This window comes from Macaca fascicularis, chromosome 5, assembly GCF_037993035.2.
Source record: "Macaca fascicularis isolate 582-1 chromosome 5, T2T-MFA8v1.1".
Lineage (NCBI taxonomy): Eukaryota > Metazoa > Chordata > Mammalia > Primates > Cercopithecidae > Macaca > Macaca fascicularis.
Window position 1 is genome coordinate 53796073 of NC_088379.1, and position 19245 is coordinate 53815317.

Genomic DNA, 19245 nt, shown 5'->3' on the forward strand with positions numbered 1-19245 from the left:
AAATATCTGAATTCCTTATCTCAGTAAACAAAGCATCACATAATCTGGCCCTTGCCTATTTCTCTTACATCATCTTACCTGTAAAGCTCCAGCCACACAGTTTTTTCTTTCTTTTTTGAATATGCTAAGCTAATGTCTATGGACCTTTGCAGTAACTTCAAGTGTTTCCTCTTAGAGCTCTTGGAATGACTGGGTCTTTTTTGTTAGTCACCGAGTCAGTCATTCTTTATCATCACAATATTTTAAGTTTCTGCAAGCCACCTTTCTAATATGGACATGTTTTCCTTGCTTATGTATTTATTTCTTATTGTCTGCTTTCACTCTTCAGCCAGACTGTCAGCTTCATGAAGGCAAGGGCTTGTTATCTTGTTCTGTGCACTAACCTCCATTTCTGGAATAGTGCCTAGCAAATAATAGGCACTCAGTGAATGTTTGTTAAAGTTATTGATTTTTATCTTCAAAGAGCTGACATATCTGGTTGTATATCAAATATAATAAATGAAAAGTTAAATACATACGGCAACAAACAGAAGAGATGTATATGTAAGTACTACATAAAGCATTGATTTTGTTAAAAATGAAAAGGTAGTAGGTTCTAAAAGCCAGTTTTGACTAAGGGAGGGCAGAAGTCACGGAGGTGAGGAGAAGACAGAGGAGGGAGGGAGAGCAGAACTAGTAGACAGAGGATTTGTGCACCAACTTGAGTGCTTGCACAAGTTTTGCAAAGGAGACCTAGCTTGCCCAAAGCTGAAATTCTCCAAAACTGGAGCTTGCAGGGAATGATAGTGGGCTGAAATATTTTGAGGTACAACTTTCCACTCCCAAAGAGGCTTGCTATACCCTCCCACTCCCCACTCTGGCCTTTCCTTGGCTTGGCTTTTTTTTTAGAAAAAAAAAAAAAAAAAAACCCAAAAACTAAGCAGGTTTCTTTAGAAAAAAAAAGAGGAAGTTCATAAAGAGTGTTTGTGGTAGTAGGGGGTGGGGTGGAGTGAGGAGTGAGGAGGCCGTCACCTCCCATGGAATCCTTAGTCTTGGATTTGTAAACCACGCAAAGGGGCTGTTTTAGCACAGCTGCTAAAATAGGCCAGGCCTGCAGGATATACGGGTATGTCTAGTTTCTACAGAACTTTTGTTTTTCTAAACTCTTTCTTCCTTTTCCCAAATCTGGCAAGCGTTAGTCATCTTCAACTCGGCAGAAACCCACAAGTGTGCGTGTGTAGCTCGGAGGCTTCAGCTGGGGCCCCGCCCTCGTCCCCGGGCGCACACTGACACACGCAGCCTAGACCTGGCCCGAGCGCGCTCCTGGCCTCGGCGTGGCTTCTCTCCAGCCGGGAGTCCCAGGGCCAGCTAGCCTCCTCCCCTAAAGGGGACGGCCCGTCAGCGCAGTGCCAGAGTCCAGCACCGGGAGGAAAGTTTCGGAGTGCGGAGGGAGTTGGGGTTGCCGGAGGAAGGGAGCGGGAGGAGAAGGATCTCCACTCCTAGTTTGTTCTGCCGTTGCCGCGTCCCAGGGACCCCTTGTCCCGAAGCGCACGGCAGCGGGGGAACTTCAGCCCTCCGGGCGGGGTGGGCTCCAGGTCCGGGTCCGAGGCGGGCGCTGGAGGCTCGGCCCGAGGCCGGAGAGGAACTCATCTCGCGAGCTGTCGCCGTGGGCCCGCATTGTCTGCAGGAACTCTCCGGAATCGGGAGGGGGAGGACTGGATCGCGCTTCCACTGGGATTCGTCAAGAGTTCCGGCGGCAGCTGCGGCGGTGGCGGAGACTGCCTTTGTCCTCTCAGGACCTCCCTCTCTCCCTCCCTCTGTCAGCTGGTGGGTCCCGTTGCCGCAGGCGCCGGCGCCTCAGCTGCTCGCCGCCCCCCGCCCCAGAGTGCGTCCCGGGTGACTCCCGGCACCTTTGCGACCCTCCCGAGCTGAAGAGACTGCGAGCGGGAGGGATTCTCAGGCCCCCGGCCGCAGGATGGTGGCGGAGCGGTCCCGGGCCCGCAGCCTCGGGAGCTGGCTGTTCCCCGGGCTGTGGCTGTTGGCGCTCAGCGGTCCCGGGGGGCTGCTGCGCGCCCAGGAGCAGCCCTCCTGCAGAAGAGCCTTTGATCTCTACTTCGTCCTGGACAAGTGAGTGTGCGAGGGACGTCCAGGGTCTCCTGGTGACGGCTGCACTGGATCAGCTGGGGCTGAGGCTGAGATGCGTGTGCGCGCCCCGGGGAGTGGTGTTGGAAACCCGCGGAGGGGTGCCCTGTTGCTGTCTTCTTCCAAAGGGCAAGCGGTTCGGATCTGTGTAGGCGGAGATCAGTGGGGTGGGAGGTAGTGATTGGAGCCGTGGGCTACTTGGCTCTTTGGGGAGTTAGGGTATTCACTGTTTGCCAGTCTTTGGGCCTCTTGGGAAATGGGAATGTGGCCTGTTGCGGGCCAGCTCCATCGGCCACTTAGTCCTTACCCACCTCCTCGACCCCCGCTCGTATGCAGGCTAAAGTTTGCCTGGTTTTATCCTAATCATAGCGCTTTCATTGGAGCCAGGAAAAGCCTAGGGTTAACATGCCCAATGTGGTTTGCATTTCCTGCGAAGTAAGGTTTCTGTGTTTACTCTGAAGAGCTGGGTTCCACTATAAACAATTAGCAGGCAGGTATTGCCCCCAGAAAATGAGCGGACTACTACTACTTCTTCTTCTTCTTCTTTTTTTTTTTTTAGATGGAGTCTCGCTCTGGGGCTGACTTCTTTAACTCTTGGTAGCACCAAAGTTTCAGCTACAGATACCCTTACTTAGCTTGACAAAGAGGCCAGGTGCCCCCATGTTCGTGACATTGAAGAAGGAACCATTTCAACATGTTTACTTTTCAGTTCCGTGTTTTGTTTCTCTGATCAGTTCAATTTCATCTTTCAGGTCTGGGAGTGTGGCAAATAACTGGATTGAAATTTACAATTTCGTCCAGCAACTTGCGGAGAGATTTGTGAGGTATCTTTCTTATTTTACTTTTCTAGGCAGTGGAGAAGTAGAGCAAAGTGTAGAATTTCCCTTTTCTGAAACCTTTTATGGGAAAAACTTTTCCTGAAATGTTACTTTTAAGTGCCTCAAGGTCGTTATTGCACACATGGTGTTATTAGGACAGCCCTTCAATCCTTGAGGGATTATTTCATCTGGATCCCAGAAACTTGGCTCAGACTCCGAGGAAGCATCTTCAAATACTCTTCCAAATGTCTTTTTCTTTCCGAATTTTCATCTGTTTTGAATTTCAGTTATGCTTTCTCATAATTTATCACATTAAAAAATAAATTTTATGCGAATAGTATCCATAATATATTTTCCTTTCCACACATTTCTTAGCATTATAGAAGTCCTCATTAAAACAAACAAAAAGTGTTGGAAAACTTCAAATGAACATGTGTTAATAACCCACTACCAGAAAAGGCACTTGTGTGTGTGTTTAAAGCAACGACTTGTGTTTACACAATGTGTGGGTGTGTGGTTGGTTTAAAATTTAACTGTTCTATATATGCAATAAGCATCACCAGGAAAGACTGGTTTCCTCTCCTATAAAAAGCATTACTGGTATGAAATCCAGCTTACTCTCTTATTTAGAGGTAACTAGGAATTAGTGGCATCTCCGATTTAAAAATAACCTCAGGACCTCAGGACACTAGGCTTTTGAGGCGTTTTCCTTCTTTTTTTTTTTTTTTTTAAAGAAAAAATGCAATGAGCAAACACAAGTTTATCAAGATAATGGAAAGGACATGAATAGGAACTGTATCATTAAATATTGCTTCTTTCAGTCTTGTTAGCCCAAATGTTTTCTGTAAAACAGGCTTGGATGATCAAAACATTTTGAAAGTCATGTTGCAAGTAACTTCAAACAATCTGTAGAGGCCTAGGCAATCCTTGCTTTCAGTTATTGGCAGCAGTAAAGTTATCCCTATAAAAATGTATGCCTGTCCATGTTCAATCATCAGTCCCTTGCTTAAGAAGCCAAGTTTAACACTCATTTCTGGACAGGGTCTGAGGTAAAGCTGTCTAGGAAAGAAAAACAAACAAGATCCTATATCCTTAAATGTCAAAGGCAGAACAAACAGTTGTTTATAAATTTTCTAATTTAATCCTTCAATGTGCAAAGGGTGTCATGTAGATTCTGATCAAAAGCAATGAATCACATCACTACAACATTTTAAAGAAGCAAGCTCTTATCTTACTCATTGATCTGGTTTTTAAGTTGGAATTCTATAATACACAGTTGTCTGGCTCAAGCCTAGTTGCTCAGTTACTAACAATATATTGTAGGAAGTGAATAAGGGGTGACTAATGAAGAGACTGACTTTTATAACATGTAGAAGCCTTTGAGAGCATTCTGGTTTTCAGTTTATAGATTCTAGTTTCATATCTTCAGTTTTGGACCTTAGTAATAGTTGCAGAGAGTGTCTGAGAAGCAAGAGCCATTCTGTGAGAGAAATGCCTAAAACTTGAAAGAAATAGCTGACTGGGGCACTTGTTGCCAATGGAAAATAGGATGCTTGAGACTTAGAAAATAAAAAATGCCTAAGCAGAAAGTGATTTATCAGTTTCTTTCACATTCTCCATGACTCTTTAAGTAGTCTTACTTCAGGATGACTTTTGTATAGACTCATATCGCAGTTATGGTCATTAAGTCAAACTGGGTACTCTCCAGCCCTAAGTATTGATAACCATAATCATTTTGAAGGGCCTGGCCTCCTTTAAAGGAAATGTTGTAGAACACCAAGGGAAGAGGAATTTTCTATGAAAGAATTTTACATCAGCATAGAATTTATCTTTTCAGTTAGTCTCTTTCTAAATGCAAGTCCTTATGGGTCATGGAGGAGTATGTGAGTGCTGGGAAGCATTGACTAAATCCAACATGACTTATGCAACAATGTTAAGCAGAGTTCATCTATTTACTTAGGAAATGCCATTTAAAAGAAGACTGGACCATTCAGGGAGACCAATTTTAAATGAAACTCCGTAACTATACATCTGTATTGTATCAGTATTTCTTTTTAAAAATGTTTTAACTGCCTCTTTTCTTATTTTGCAGCCCTGAAATGAGATTATCTTTCATTGTGTTTTCTTCTCAAGCAACTATTATTTTGCCATTAACTGGAGACAGGTTAGTGCATTATCGTTTCACTGCAGGCTTTTAGTAGAGATGAATTTTAAAGGCGTGATTGATATTTCCAAGTGGTGATTCAGGCCTCTCAGTGGAATCGAGCAGATGCACAGACAATTCAGTTCTCTAATAGAAGGGAAAGGAGGTATGAGTACTATAAAAGAGCAGTTAATCTGAAAGTCAATATCATTTATAGTGGCTGTGGAATGTGCAGTGAAATCTAGATCCCTTAGTTGTATATTCACTACTTCCTACCTTCCCCGGCCTCTCTGTTACTGTAAGTAGTTCTGCATTTTTCTTGTTTAGACATAATATATTAATCAACCAGGAATTTGAAGAACATTGAGGGGGAGAAAGATATGGATCCTTTTGGATAATTTCCTAGATTCAGCAGACATCCTGGATTTCTGGTCTTTTTCTGAGGTCCACTGATGCTGAATGTATTCACCTTTATAAAGGAACTCAGTATATATCAATATGTATATCAATATAACTCTATTATCTATCTATCTATCTGATCACCTTAGTGCTTTTTACAAGGTGTCTTTTTCCAAACCAATGTCACAGTGTTTCATAAGACCATTTCTATGTCATTCAAACAGTGTCAATGACAAGTTAGAAATAGTCATTGACATATTTTATGTTCTTTTTATTGTTTGAGACAGAGTCTTATTCTGTTGCCCAGGCTGGAGTGCAGTGATGCTATCTTGGCTCACTGCAGCCCCCACCTCCCAGGTTCAAGCAATTCTCATCCTTCAGCCTCCCGAGTAGCCGGGATTATAGACACATGCCACCACACCTGGCCAATTTTTATATTTTTTTAGTTGAGATAGGGGTTTTACCATATTGGCCAAGCTGATCTTGAACTCCCGACCTCAAGAGATCTGCCTGCCTTGATCTCCCAAAGTGCTGGGATTATAGGTGTGAGCCACCACACCCCACCTCACTGACATATTTTAAAGAATGGGATACATAGTGGGAGGGAGCTTTCATTCTTCATTTTTATGTCTACTTTATTTAACACAGAGTATGTAAGCTAGTTTTTGGCCAATAAATTCTTGTTGAATGAATGAATGAGTGGTTTCCTGTTATTTTGAAATAAAATTTCTCCGAACTGTAGTTTTAGCAAGCGAAGCTGGTATACTTTGTTTTGCATGATATGTGAATTTCTGAAAAGCTAACTGTAAAAACAGTTTTTTTGTAAATTAAATTTTCCCTTGAAAAGGTCAAGAAAGATATTATGATATCTAAAGAAACTGGGGGAGAGAGCTTGTTTATAATTCACTTAATTGATTTAGAAAATTATCCATATAAGATTTTAATCTTTGCGCTTTTAGTTTTCCTTTTCCTAGAGAGGAAATCTCTCTGCAGATGCTGAGTGTAGCCTAGGATCTTGTCTTCCCATTGATACTTCTCCTTTCTTTCTTTTTTTTTAAATTTAATTTTATTTTAATTTTAAGTTCTGGGAAAAATGTGCAGGGCATGCAGGTTTGTTACATAGGTAAATGTGTGCCATGCTGGTTTGCTGCATCTATCAACCCATCCCATGCATTAGCTATTTATCCTGATGCTCTTTCTCCCCTGCAGCCCCTACAGGCCCCAGTGTGCATTGCTCCCCTCCCTGTGTTCATGTGTTCTCATTGTTCAGCTCCCACTTACAAGAACATGCTGTGTTTGGTTTTCTGTTCATGTGTTGGTTTGCTGAGGATAATGGCCCTCCTTACTTTCTTGCGTGGATGTGAATCTCATCAGGAGCCTGAGCCATGGTAGTCCACAACCCATGTGTGGCAGCTTTCTACACCCAGTGATTTAACAGTTCTTGCCTTTAGGAAAATAAATTTTCTCCATTGCCTAGCTTAATTTCCAAAGAAACAGCTTTGGATCCAGCCTATCCAAAGAAAAAAAAAAAAAAAGAACCATTTTAACATTTATGGCATTCCTATATATAGAAAAACACTTAGCACCATGCCAGACTTGTAGAAACTCTCAGTCATTGATAGCTGCAAACATTGTGCCAGGTTCTTTGCTAGACACTTTGCATACAGTTCCTCAGCACTTTGAAAATGAAGTGTAGGTCACTGGGTGACCAGATTGGTGTTGCTTAGACATGCATGGAAGGGGTTTAAATCTTTAACCTGCGTTAGTGATTCTTCTTTCATCAATGGTTGAATCTAATAGGGGAGACACTGAAATAGGTTACAGAAGAGGCCTTTCTTTCAAGAGGCAGCATAATGTTGCAGCTAAGAGTCACTAGACCGAATCTACCTGTGTGTAAATCCTGGCTTTCCAATTTACTAGCCAAATGGTTAAGGACAAGTTGCTTAACCTCTGTATGCCTCTTGTTTTTCCATCTATGTAATGACGGCAATGATGAAGATGATGCTAGTAATACCTACCCCATAAAATTGTTACATGTATGAAGGTTGATGAATGTGAAGTATTTAGAACAGAGTCTCGTATATAAGTTTTCAAGAGATAAGGGCTTTATCACTATTATTATCATCTGGAGCTAGGCAGTATACAGTATTTTAATGATCCGACAAGAATCATGCTTACATAAAGAAAATATTGCCCTGCTTAAAAGGATTTATAATATTCCAAGAGGAATTTTAATAACACTATTTGCAAATTGTTTTATACATAGTTGATTCCTCCGTCTCTTCCTAAATATAAAAACTTGAAGTTTTAATAAATTTCGCTATTTGTGGCATTTTTAACTAGTTTAGGGTGGCAGAAAATAACACTGAGAATGCCTAGGCTGGTGTTCCAGTTTGCCACTGACTGATTTGTAAACTTGGGGCAAATTGTATATCAGTGTATCAGTTTTTATGTCCATGAAGTGCAGGACATAAAATCTGCCATGTTTTCTTAGAGTTATTGTGAAGATCAAAATAAGATAATGCATATAAAGTTACTTTCTATAGCATAGAACAACCTCCAATAAAGGACATTATTTTCTTCTTCTATATTGCTGTTTTACTAATTTTATTTAATTAAATCAGTAACTTCTCAAGATTCTATGGTCCTCTATATTTGGATATAGGGTCACTTTTCTTCCATTACACACTTCTAAGTGTGAAAAAACAATTTGCATGTTATATGCAGATCAGTAAACAGATGTTTCCACAACTATTGTGAATCTTTGTTTCAAAGCCTAGAAATTGGAATTCTACATACAAACTATTAATATCTTGATGTCATGTATTACCCTCACGAATAGATCAGGGTGTGTGAGGAAAGCAAAGGTTAAGCAAAGAAAACCAAAGGTTAAGCACTGCAGGTTTCACAATTTTGTTTCTAGCACTCATAATTCTTCACAATCTTGGTAAATAGGTAGCTCTTTCATATTTCTCAGAGTGTTGCTAAAGATTCTCAGTAGAGATGAAGCAAGATTAGAAGGTAGTAAATACATACCACAGGGCTGTGTCTTCTGTTACGCTTTCAGCATGGTATCCGGTACTATGTAAATGTATGAATAAAGTAATAAACATGCCAAGATGATGTTATGCATTTTATATACTCATAACTTAAAAACCTTATTCTTTTCAATACTTTAATTTGAAACACTCCCTTCTTTTCTCTTGCTCTCATGATTTTTACCCTCCATATATCTGTTAGGCCATTCATCCACCTACCCACCCACCTACCTAAAGACTTGCTTATCTTATATTCAATGCATTGAGTACTGTGGAACCTGGGGTACCACAAAGATAAGTAATCTAGTGTGAGTGTGAGTAGAGGGATACACATACACATAAATAGCCCAGGGATATATTATAGGGTTAGGTAAGAGAAAAATGCCAAGTGTTGATTCAGTATGAAAATACCCAGCCTTTCAATAGTAGAGAATTTGGAATCAAGACTAATAAAAAAGTATTTTTAGTTATTATTTTGCATAATTGGGGATAGTGAATTAAACTCAGTTCTATATTATGCTAATACTGTAACAGAGATTTAGTTGAAAACATTTATTGAACAATTATTATGCATCAGGCAGTGTGCTAAATACTTTCCATGCATTGCTTCACTTAATCCTTATATGAACTTCATGTAATAGATACTGTTATTACTTCAACTTCACAAATGAAGAAATCAAAACTGACAATGAAAAAGCTGCTTGTCCAAGCACACACAGTTAACAAGTTGCAAGCAGTATATTGGCTACAATAATCTTTTAAAGTTAAAGCAGATATTCCACTCTCATGCTTAAAACAATCTAATCACTTAGACTGGAAAGCCAGTGTTTCCCAAAGGCCTAAACGCCCCATCCTAGTGCCCCAGCCAGTCCTCTCCTGCAACATCGTGTGGCACAGTCTAGCTCAAGTGGTCTTTCCATTCCCTGAACAGACCGAGCTAGTTTCCACATTAGGACCTTTCTCTGCTGTAGATCTGCCCCTAGCTGGCTCATTCTCGTCATTTAGGTTTCATCTCACATGTCACCTTTTCTGAGAAGCCTTGCCTGGCCACCAGGTCTAAAGGAACCCCACCTCTCCTCCCCAGTAATCTCTTACAATACTGTATTTGGTTATCACATTTTCAAGTTGTCCTGTTAGTTAATTTTTATCTTAATGACTCTAATGTAAACATGAAAGCAGGAGTCGTCATTTGTCTTGTTCCCTCATGTATCCCAATACCTAGAACAGAGCCTGATGCTCAGGAGATGCTCAATAAATATTTGCTGAATGAGTGATTGAGCTGATATGACTTCAGAACCTTAGTTATTGGCTGCCATCATAGATTGTCTTTTTTGTGAGTATACCACATAATAAATAATTTTATATTTGCTATTTTTCTTATTCCTACTCTTACAAATCAGTTATAAATATTTACAACTCCCTTTCATTACACTTGCCCCCAAATTGAAAATGTCCTGTACTTGTTTGACCTGAGCACAATAATGAATTACTGGGGGAAAAAAATGTTCCATAGGCAAACTTGTAGGAAATTATAGAAAAGTCACTTAATTAATTTTGAACAATATACACATTTCTATTATTTGAATTTTTTTTCTAATTTTCTCTAATTTCTTAATTAGAATTTTTTTTTCTAATTTCTTAAAAGCTGAATTAAAATTTTACTTGTGGAAAAATTGTTCTTTATATATAGTAAGTAACTTATTAATTGCTACATTCTTTTTAGAGGAAACTTGGTAGTTTCTATAAAAGTCTAGAAGGTTCCTATCAGTAAGTCTACTTTTTGGGACTAGGTCCTACTGAAATACTAGCATTAGCATGGAAAGGTAGGGCTATATACAAAATTGGATACTGCATTTGTACATAATAGTGAAAAACTGTATTCAATCTAAATGCTTATCAATTGATGATACTATAGTTAAATTAGAACATACATAGGATGGAATACTATGCAGTTATTAAGAAATCAATACATATTTTCAAGAAAATCTATAGGAGATATATTAAGTGTAAAAGCAAGTTGCAGATACTCAGTATGATTTTATTATTATAAAATAAAAAGAAAACAAAATCCTTAACTGTTCATATGTTGGGGGGTGTATGTGATTGAAGATGCATGAAAAGAAGTCTAGAGAACATACAGCAAATTGTTAACAATGACACTGTCTTAGGCATGATATTGAAGGTGGGAAAATCCTTCACAATTTTAATTTATATATATATGTGGTTTGATTTTATTTCAACAAGAATGTATTATTTATAAAAAAAGAATGCTGAAATTAATGTTACTATCTTGGAATCAAAATGGAATTCACAGGTTGGAAACAAGAAGAAGCATTCAGGAATAGAGCATATTCAACCATTACTATGGAGAGTCCTGAGGTTTTCTGTTAATGAAAAGACGGGGATTGGACCTTGGGCGGAACAGGCATAGGAGCTACATACTAGCTGTGTGACTTCTGACAAATTACTTAACCTCTTGCTGCCCAGTTCCTGGGCCAGTTAATAAGAGTGAATTATTGCTACCATACAGCAATCTTGAGATAAGGAAATGTGTATAATGCATGAGAAGGACTAACTGTGGTTCTGACACGTAAGAAGAACACAATGGGTATTTATAACTTTATCAATTCACTTTTATTTCTTTGCTTCTATCACCTATCTGCAACTACCTTTTAATTTTTTCTCATTTATAGTTTTTCATTTTCCTTTTCTTCTTGTTGTTTTGATGATTGGATAGGAAGGAGGCCAAGGCTAACATGGGGTTTGGTAGTTATCAGTGGACACCATCCTTATTTTCATCATGATGTGCCAGGATTCGAACAGATGTTTAAAGAAATCAAAGGACTATGCTCAAAGTGACACTGCTAAGCAGCTAGAGCCGAGGTTCACACCCAGGCCTGTTCTGAGCGTGAGCACTTCACCACCACACTGTACTCACACTCTCTAGGTTCCCCTTCTCCAGGTTTCACATTTGTCAGAATTTGTCACAACTCAAAAACATCGTCATTCCCTAAATTTATTCTATTCTTAAAAACTAGCGAGGGGGTGAAAAGATGAGACAATAGTTGGGTTAGCTTAAAAAAAAAAAAAATTCCATTAGGGAAGTATTTACTCCTGTTTTTAAAAGTCTGTTTTGGCCACGCCTTGTGCTAACCCTGACGGGTCCAGGCAGGGGAGCAACTCAGATTCCAGTGATGGACATGTTAGCGGTCACTTTCACTGAAGTCCCACATTGTTTTATGAGTATGTTCTAGAAAATTAAGTACACTGTTACTCATGCCTGGGAGACAGACCTGGCATATGGAAGTGGTAAAATGCAGGGGTCGATTTTTTCATGATTTAGTAAGGCAGTAAGTGGGAAATTGGAGTAAAAATATGCAAAATGCAGCAGGCCTGAACTTCAGGTGTGAACTGAGTACCACACTTTGGTAGGTGCAGGCCAAACTGGAGAACACTTCTGACAAAATTCGGATTCTACAGGGTATTTTGTGAGCAGATATTTCTGGATCTATGACTGCTACCTTGGATTCGCTGGTCTGGACTCTGGACCACAGAAACCTTGGCATATGTTGGCATTAGAATGACGTGTTAAATAAACAAAAGCATATTTTTACATAAACTATGATAAGATATGGCTAAAACCCATTATTTCCCAGGATTATAGAGTGTATTAGTAATGTGTATCTTTAGAAAAAATCTCACTCTTTGAAACCTTTAAACAATTTTTAAGTTGAGGAACTCGGTGAGAACAAATTACTTGTTAGAGGTTCATCCGTTAAGCAGTATGTAGTGCAGTAGTATATAGTAACACAGTTAAATAGAGCAGATATATGTGAATGAACATATTTCTCTTAATACAGTTTTTCTCTGTTTTTCTCACTCGGGTTAATTTTGTGGTTTATTAATGGAAGGAGACAATAGAAGTATCAAAGTTTATTGAGCAGGTACTATATATTAGATATTTTACTAAATTCTTCATATGCAGTATCTCAGGTAAAGTACAATTGTAAGTGAATTCTAAGTGAATTATAAATGATTAGTAATTTTGTATAGTCATAAATAACATCTTGAGAACATTTTTGTTTCATATTCTACTCAATCTATTAAATTTTACCCTAAAAGAAACATTTCAATTGGATGCTATTAACTGACTAATTATCATAAAATGCTTATGTATTACTACATTTTGTTTTGGAATTACTGTTTATTTCAAGCACATTAAGTCTCTGGCTAATAATCTATTGAGAGTAATGAAAATAATTTACTTAGGATATAAATACCTATAGCATTCCTGCAATTATATAAATTGGCATTTGACAACATGAGTGTGTGAGTCTTTTTGTTTTAGTGGTAGATTATGTCTTTGGTGGCTTCTAATAAAGCATAGAATACACACGCACGCGTGCGCGCACACACACTTTTTACTTTTTAAAATCTGGGGCTAGGCCTGTGATTTATTTACTTCAATCAGTAGAATGCAGCAGACATGAACATGAAACTGCCAGTTTCAGTTCCAGGCTTAAGATTTATTAAGGCATGGTAGTTTCCTCTATCATTTTCTTGGAAACCATCTGCCATATGAAAACTTTGACTACTCTGAAACCACCATGCTAGGGAGAAGCCCAACCTAGCCATGTGGAGAAACCATGTGGAGGAGAATCAAGACTGGTCAACAGTCCTAGCTGAGCTCCTAGGCAATAGCCAGTATCAGCACTGGCACCAACTTGCTAACCATGCGAAGGCATTCTGCTTCTAGCCATTCCAGTGGCTCAACTGGTGGCATGTGAAGCCTGAGAACTGCTCATTCAATGCACAGTGCCATAAGAAACAACCAATTTTGCTGATACCACTAATTTTGGGGTACACTAGACTCCCCTTATCTGAAGGAGGTCTGTTCCAAGAACCCCAGTTGATGCCTGAAACAACAGGTAGTGCCAAACCCTATATATGTGGTGTATTTTTCTATACATATTTATGATAAAACTTAAGTTATAAATTAGGCACAGTAAGAGATTAACAACCATAACTAATAACCAAATAGGACATTTATAACAATATACTGTAATGAATCCTTACAGTGGCCCCATGGGGGAGAGATTTATATTCCTATTTTATAAATGAAGAAACAAGGTTGAGCTTGGAACTAATCTCTATTCTATCTATAAGCTCATGTAAATCTTCATCCATACCATCCCAGAAACTATTCATGGTTTAAGAGATTATCCTATTTACCCAAAACTCTTACACAGAAGCAATGACTGGCAAAATAGGTAATGCAGAACGCATTCCCATAACACAAGAATGTTTTAAAATTAGGTTAGATCCGAGGTTCTTAATCCTGGCAGCACATTAGAATACTCTGGGGAGTTTTCAAAGGCCAGTGATAACCCTGACCCATCACAAACCTGTGAAGTAGAATCTCTTCAAATAGAGTCCAGAAGAGTTTTCAAAAATCCCCTCAAATGATTCCAGTGTCCAGCCAGGGTGGAGAACCACAGTGCATCTATAGAGCTGAGTGACTCCTGGACTGAGTGCGAGGAATTCTCACATCACTGTGTAGGATCACAGTGTTCACATATAACAGATGCTCAAAAGATAAGTATAGACTCATTGACTGAAACCCTGAAAGAGCTTTGAAATCTGGAAAGTTAAGATGATGTGCATTGGAAAGTTCAAGTACTGTACAGACACATCATAGAAAGAAAAACTAGGAGATACTGAAAATAAAATTATGGCTTCATTGTTAGTTGGTCAATTCAGGATTCTCTGCAAACTATTTTATGACACCATAATTTCAGCCTATCTTTATTTTAGTTATAATGCCATGCATACCTTCCACATACAAGTGTTTCAGAGAAAAGTCACTGATATAGTACAGTGCATGGCAGTTGTGGTGGCTATTTTCCCTTCCCTTCCTCACTCCTCTCCTCCCCTCTGCTTCTCTTCCCTGCTCTTCTCAGCAAAGAAATTAGGGAGATACAAACAGAGCTGAAAGTGAAAATTTCATACATTAAAAAATTAGCCAAGGCTGGACGTCGTGGCTGAAGTGTGTAATTCCAGCACTTTGGAAGGTCAAGATGAGAGGATTGCCTGAGACCAGGAGTTCAAGACCAGCCTGAACAATATAGTGAGACCGCATCTCTACAGAAAATTTAAAAGTAGCCTGGTGTAATGGTATATGCCTGTAGTCTCCACTACTTGGGAGACTGAGGTGGGAGGGTTGCTTGAGTCCAGGGGTTTGAAGTTGCAGTGAGCTATGACTGTGTCAGTGCACTCCAGCCTGGGTGACAGAGTGAAACCCTGTCTCCAATATATATAAAGCCTCTAAATGAAAACAAGGAAAACACCATATATATATATGGCGTTTGTGTGTCTCCTCTTTCTCTTCCTCTTTTCCCCTTCAGTTGATAATGGAATTTGGTGCCCCGATTCTCAATTAAAAAAAACCCAGGGCTTTAATATAACATTTTGTTTGTTCAATTCCTGTCTCTTTCAAAAAAATATTTGAGGCTGCATAGAAATTAATAGTGTTGCAGAAAATTAATAAAATATAAAAAGAAGAGTGCTAAGATTTTGGAAAAGGGGGTGAAACACTATGATAACCACAGGAACTTAACAGAATTGTGTGAATGAGTAGGAAATTTACTGTGGGCTTCCCCAGTAGTCAGTGCAAGAAATAAGTTTGCATGGTTGTCAAGTGCTGAAAAGAGGAAGTACATAGCAACTACTTAGGGGTTACAAAGAAATTTCTGCTTTGAGACGTTATAGGGAATGATGCGTGTCATGACAGCAACATCCTTGACAACTGCTTCACAACAAATACAAAGTAGTTTCAATATTGCTTTTCCGTGTAGTTGAAGACATAACTTTAAAGACGAGCTCAGTGAAGCTGATCTTCTAAGATGTTGAATCCCAGGAGTTGAACTTATCTTTATAACATAACCTTTCTTTCTTCTTCTTCTTAAAATTTTAGTCATTTTCTCCCTTGCTTTCATTTAGAGGCTTTTTTTTTTTTTTTTTAACATTACAGTGTGGATGACTGATTTCTGTTTTTAACCTACCACATTATTTTGCTTTTTGCCCGTTAACTGTTTACCAGTTGAAAAACTTAATATTTATTTTCAGTTGCTTGGGATTCTTTGAGGGTCTGAGATCTGTCTTGCCTGTCTTGTTTTGACCTTTGTTTCCCCTAAAGTGACACCTTGTTGATTGATAAGAGGCTGACAGACTTCAGGTAGTTACCCTGAAGGGAGTACAAGGCCAGGACTCACCTGTGTTTTTCTTGGCTATGGAAAAGGGTCACTTTCCTCTTAGGGTCATGCAGCTGGCTGCAAAAGTAATGATGGGATTAAGTGGAGCTTGGAATCTTATGGTGCAGGTATAGGTATGGATAGAAAAACCACAAAGTGCTCTCTCTCTTCCAGTGTAATAAGCTAGCACATATCTGCCTGTGCCAAAAAAAACCTTGAATCCATGTTTGGCAAGTTCCTTTAGCTTAAAGTCTTGTGCTGGTGTTGTCTGGGCCTCAGCAGCAATTGTGAGCTGATTTGAACTGAATGGAGAAGTCTGTCTTATGCAAAATCTGTTTGTGTAAACTTGCATTTCACTTGTTGGCAGCAAACATTAATGCTTGAGGACACACTGCCACTCATTTCTGAGAAGCACCAAATATTTGACTTTTATCTGCATTCAGACAGAATCAATTTCAAGTTGTTTCTGTAGCTACCAAACATAAATATTTTAGATAAAACAAGCTTATGAATTACATAACTTATGCTATCATATTATAATTTTTTTTATGGTATATTGAAAAATTTATTGAACACTCACTTTGCAAATGACATTAAAATAAGTACAGAGCAGGGGAATACATCATAAATAAAAGACACGGTAATAGCCTAAGGTAAACTTTCAGCATAGTTGAAAAGGGAATATTTAAATTAAATTAAATTAGTTAAATTATTAGAAAGTTGAATGTTTTTAGGAGAGAACTTTTTTATCGTGGTAAAATATGAATATGAGTATGGCTAGAAAGCTTGGGGTGACTCAGAAAAAGAGTGTCATGAACTTAAAGAAAGGTTCAGAGTAGGACTTTAAACCAAGTATTTAAAAAGACAATTAACAAGAGTTAATAGAGATGAGTGAACCAGGAAAGAGAAGGATTAGGGTCGTACCTTGAACATTGTCTTCTGTTTCCTGGAAACTTTATGATATGGAAAACTTGCCTGGTGATATTTTTTATTGCGATATAAAAATACAATCAAGAAGTTACTTTTAAAACATGTATAAGGCTCTGATAATGGATTATTTATTTCAATTATTTGAAACACAATATTGCCACATGACAAAATGTTTTGAAATTTTTTTCGACGTTTTATAACAGCATGTAATGTAAATGTATACACACATATACCTATACATATAAAATGTTGTATATGGCCCTAGTAAGTTCCTTGATGTTAAGATGATACTTCTTATACTTAATCTCCTTCATCTGTCATCCTCAGTAAGAGTGAGTACTCTTCATGTGTTATTTAAAATTTTATAATTCAGTTTATCATTTCAAGAATTTTAAAATGCACTTCTTATCACTTCTCAGCCTTTTGGCTAAGATCAAGTGTAGTATCCATTCTCACCAGTTAAAAAGGCATTTTTTTTTTGCTTATATTGAAAAAGTCTTAAAATAATATCTTAAGATCTTTTCTGATCTTTTAAATTTATTATAAAACAAGTTTTGAATTTAGTTTGGATAATTTTGCCACATTATTTTACTTATCTCTTAAGATAAGTGGTTTTATTTATTTTCGAGGAGGTTTCAAATCTGTATTTTAAAAACTCTAAAAATAGGGTCTTCCCTTAACTTATACACATAAAATAGCTCTTAATAATATTGTAGTCATACCCCATTTGGACAAACTCAGTTGGAATAGTGAATTAGTCATGATGAAAGAAATTATTCTATAGTTTTTAGTTGTTTTCATTCATAGTGTCTATTCCAATAATTTCGTTCATGAAAGAAATTATTCTATAGTTTTGAATTTTTTTCATTCATAGTGTCTCTTCCAAGAATTCATTACCTTCTATTTCATCCATCTATCCATGCATTCATCCATCTATCTGTCCATCAACTTATTTTTTCATTCATTCATGAAATATGTATTAAAAGTACCTACTGTGTTCAAGGTAATGTGCAGGTGTCTGGATGGGTGAGAAGGTATCACAAAAGCAGAAAAATCATGAGACCTGTGACTCTGGGAGACAGTAAGAAAAAATGTTAATTTCTGTAAGTAAGGGCTAAATAATGTGCTTTAGCAATTCGCAGATAACAAGGAAAATTTCCCACTTTTAGGGAGATGGAGTGAGTGTTTCAGAAATGCTTTGTCATTGAAGCTGAGCTACTCGATTCTTGTATTTTTGTGGATGAGGGAAGGTATGTTTTACTCCTTTTAGGAAAACAAGAGTGATTGAAGATATCTGATCTCAGCTCAGAAGGCCTAGAATATGCTAAGCTTTTTCAAGACATTGTTAGCACATCAATGCCTATTTTTGGTAGATAATATACAAAAGTTATTAAATACTTACCAAAATGACAAAAAGTATAGGAAGTTATCTGCTTTCAAAGCCCATGTTCTTTCCTCTGCTTCCTACTGAAGAAAGCTTAGTTAACAATACTGCCATGTTTTCCAAGAAGTGTTTATTGTTATCTTTGCTCTTTGCTCATTTTTTCTTTTGTTTAATATTACTTTCAGAGGCAAAATCAGTAAAGGCTTGGAGGATTTAAAACGTGTTAGTCCAGTAGGAGAGACATATATCCATGAAGGACTAAAGCTAGTAAGTTCTTTTACATTTGTAAGTATGGGAGAGAATGCTTTCTGTGGTGAAATATAACCCTCTAGCAAAGCTCAATAACCTCATTACATATTTATCTTAAAGTTTTTTAAGTGCTTTTAGTTGTTCTAGAGATGAGACAAGTAGAAAAAATTATTTACTCTGGTGATGAGAAAAATTAAGATGGCATTTTGCCTTTTAAGGAAGTTTCCATTTCCCTTGGGCCCTTGTGGTTATATTAAGATTAAGCAGTCACAGTTAAAAATCTATATAATTTAAAACCAATAGTAACTACTCTGTAATGTGAATATATGCATATTTCAAATAAAATAGTTAACACAAATTACCCTGTTTTAAAAGCTAGCCAGTAATATTTTGATTTTGTCAGACTTACAAATTCAGCTTGATGGAACATGCTGGTTAAAAGTTAAAATTAAATTGTGAGTTGGATAATTATTCTTCATTTTCAGGCGAATGAACAAATTCAGAAAGCAGGAGGCTTGAAAACCTCCAGTATCATAATTGCTCTGACAGATGGCAAGTTGGACGGTCTGGTGCCATCATATGCAGAGAAAGAGGTGAGTATTGAACTGAGACTGTTCTCTACACCCCGCTGTACATTGCTGTGTGTCTCAGAATGTATAGCTTGATATTTGAATAATTCACTTTCTCCCTCTCCCCTCTCTCTCTTTTTTTCTCTCTCTTTCCTTCCTCGTTCTCCATAGGCAAAGATATCCAGGTCACTTGGGGCTAGTGTTTATTGTGTTGGTGTCCTTGATTTTGAACAAGCTCAGGTGAGTTACAAGAGATCTGCAAACTTTAATCTGAACCACATAATTGTCTTAAGGATAGTTTAACAAATTCTTTTCACTGATGACATTGTGACACTGGTCGATTG

General features: G+C 38.0%; 1 protein-coding gene and 1 pseudogene across 2 annotated transcripts in view; both read left to right on the top strand.

The window, feature by feature from the left end:
* The first annotated feature begins 1027 nt into the window (after nt 1-1027).
* The window catches only part of ANTXR2 (ANTXR cell adhesion molecule 2), a 160845-nt gene continuing 142627 nt past the window's right edge, over nt 1028-19245 (top strand). Inside the window, exons 1-6 of one of the 2 annotated variants that reach the window (XM_005554964.4) lie at nt 1028-1105; nt 2874-2945; nt 5032-5103; nt 18269-18350; nt 18818-18925; nt 19073-19141. In XM_005554964.4, the coding sequence (XP_005555021.1) occupies nt 5039-5103; nt 18269-18350; nt 18818-18925; nt 19073-19141 (324 nt within the window). In that variant the 5' untranslated portion in view covers nt 1028-1105; nt 2874-2945; nt 5032-5038. Of the gene's footprint in view, nt 1106-1387; nt 2107-2873; nt 2946-5031; nt 5104-18268; nt 18351-18817; nt 18926-19072; nt 19142-19245 lie in introns of those variants that run through there. The other variant, XM_005554963.4, reaches the window with a different exon arrangement.
* Nucleotides 17107-17222, top strand: LOC123573838 (U2 spliceosomal RNA; annotated as a pseudogene).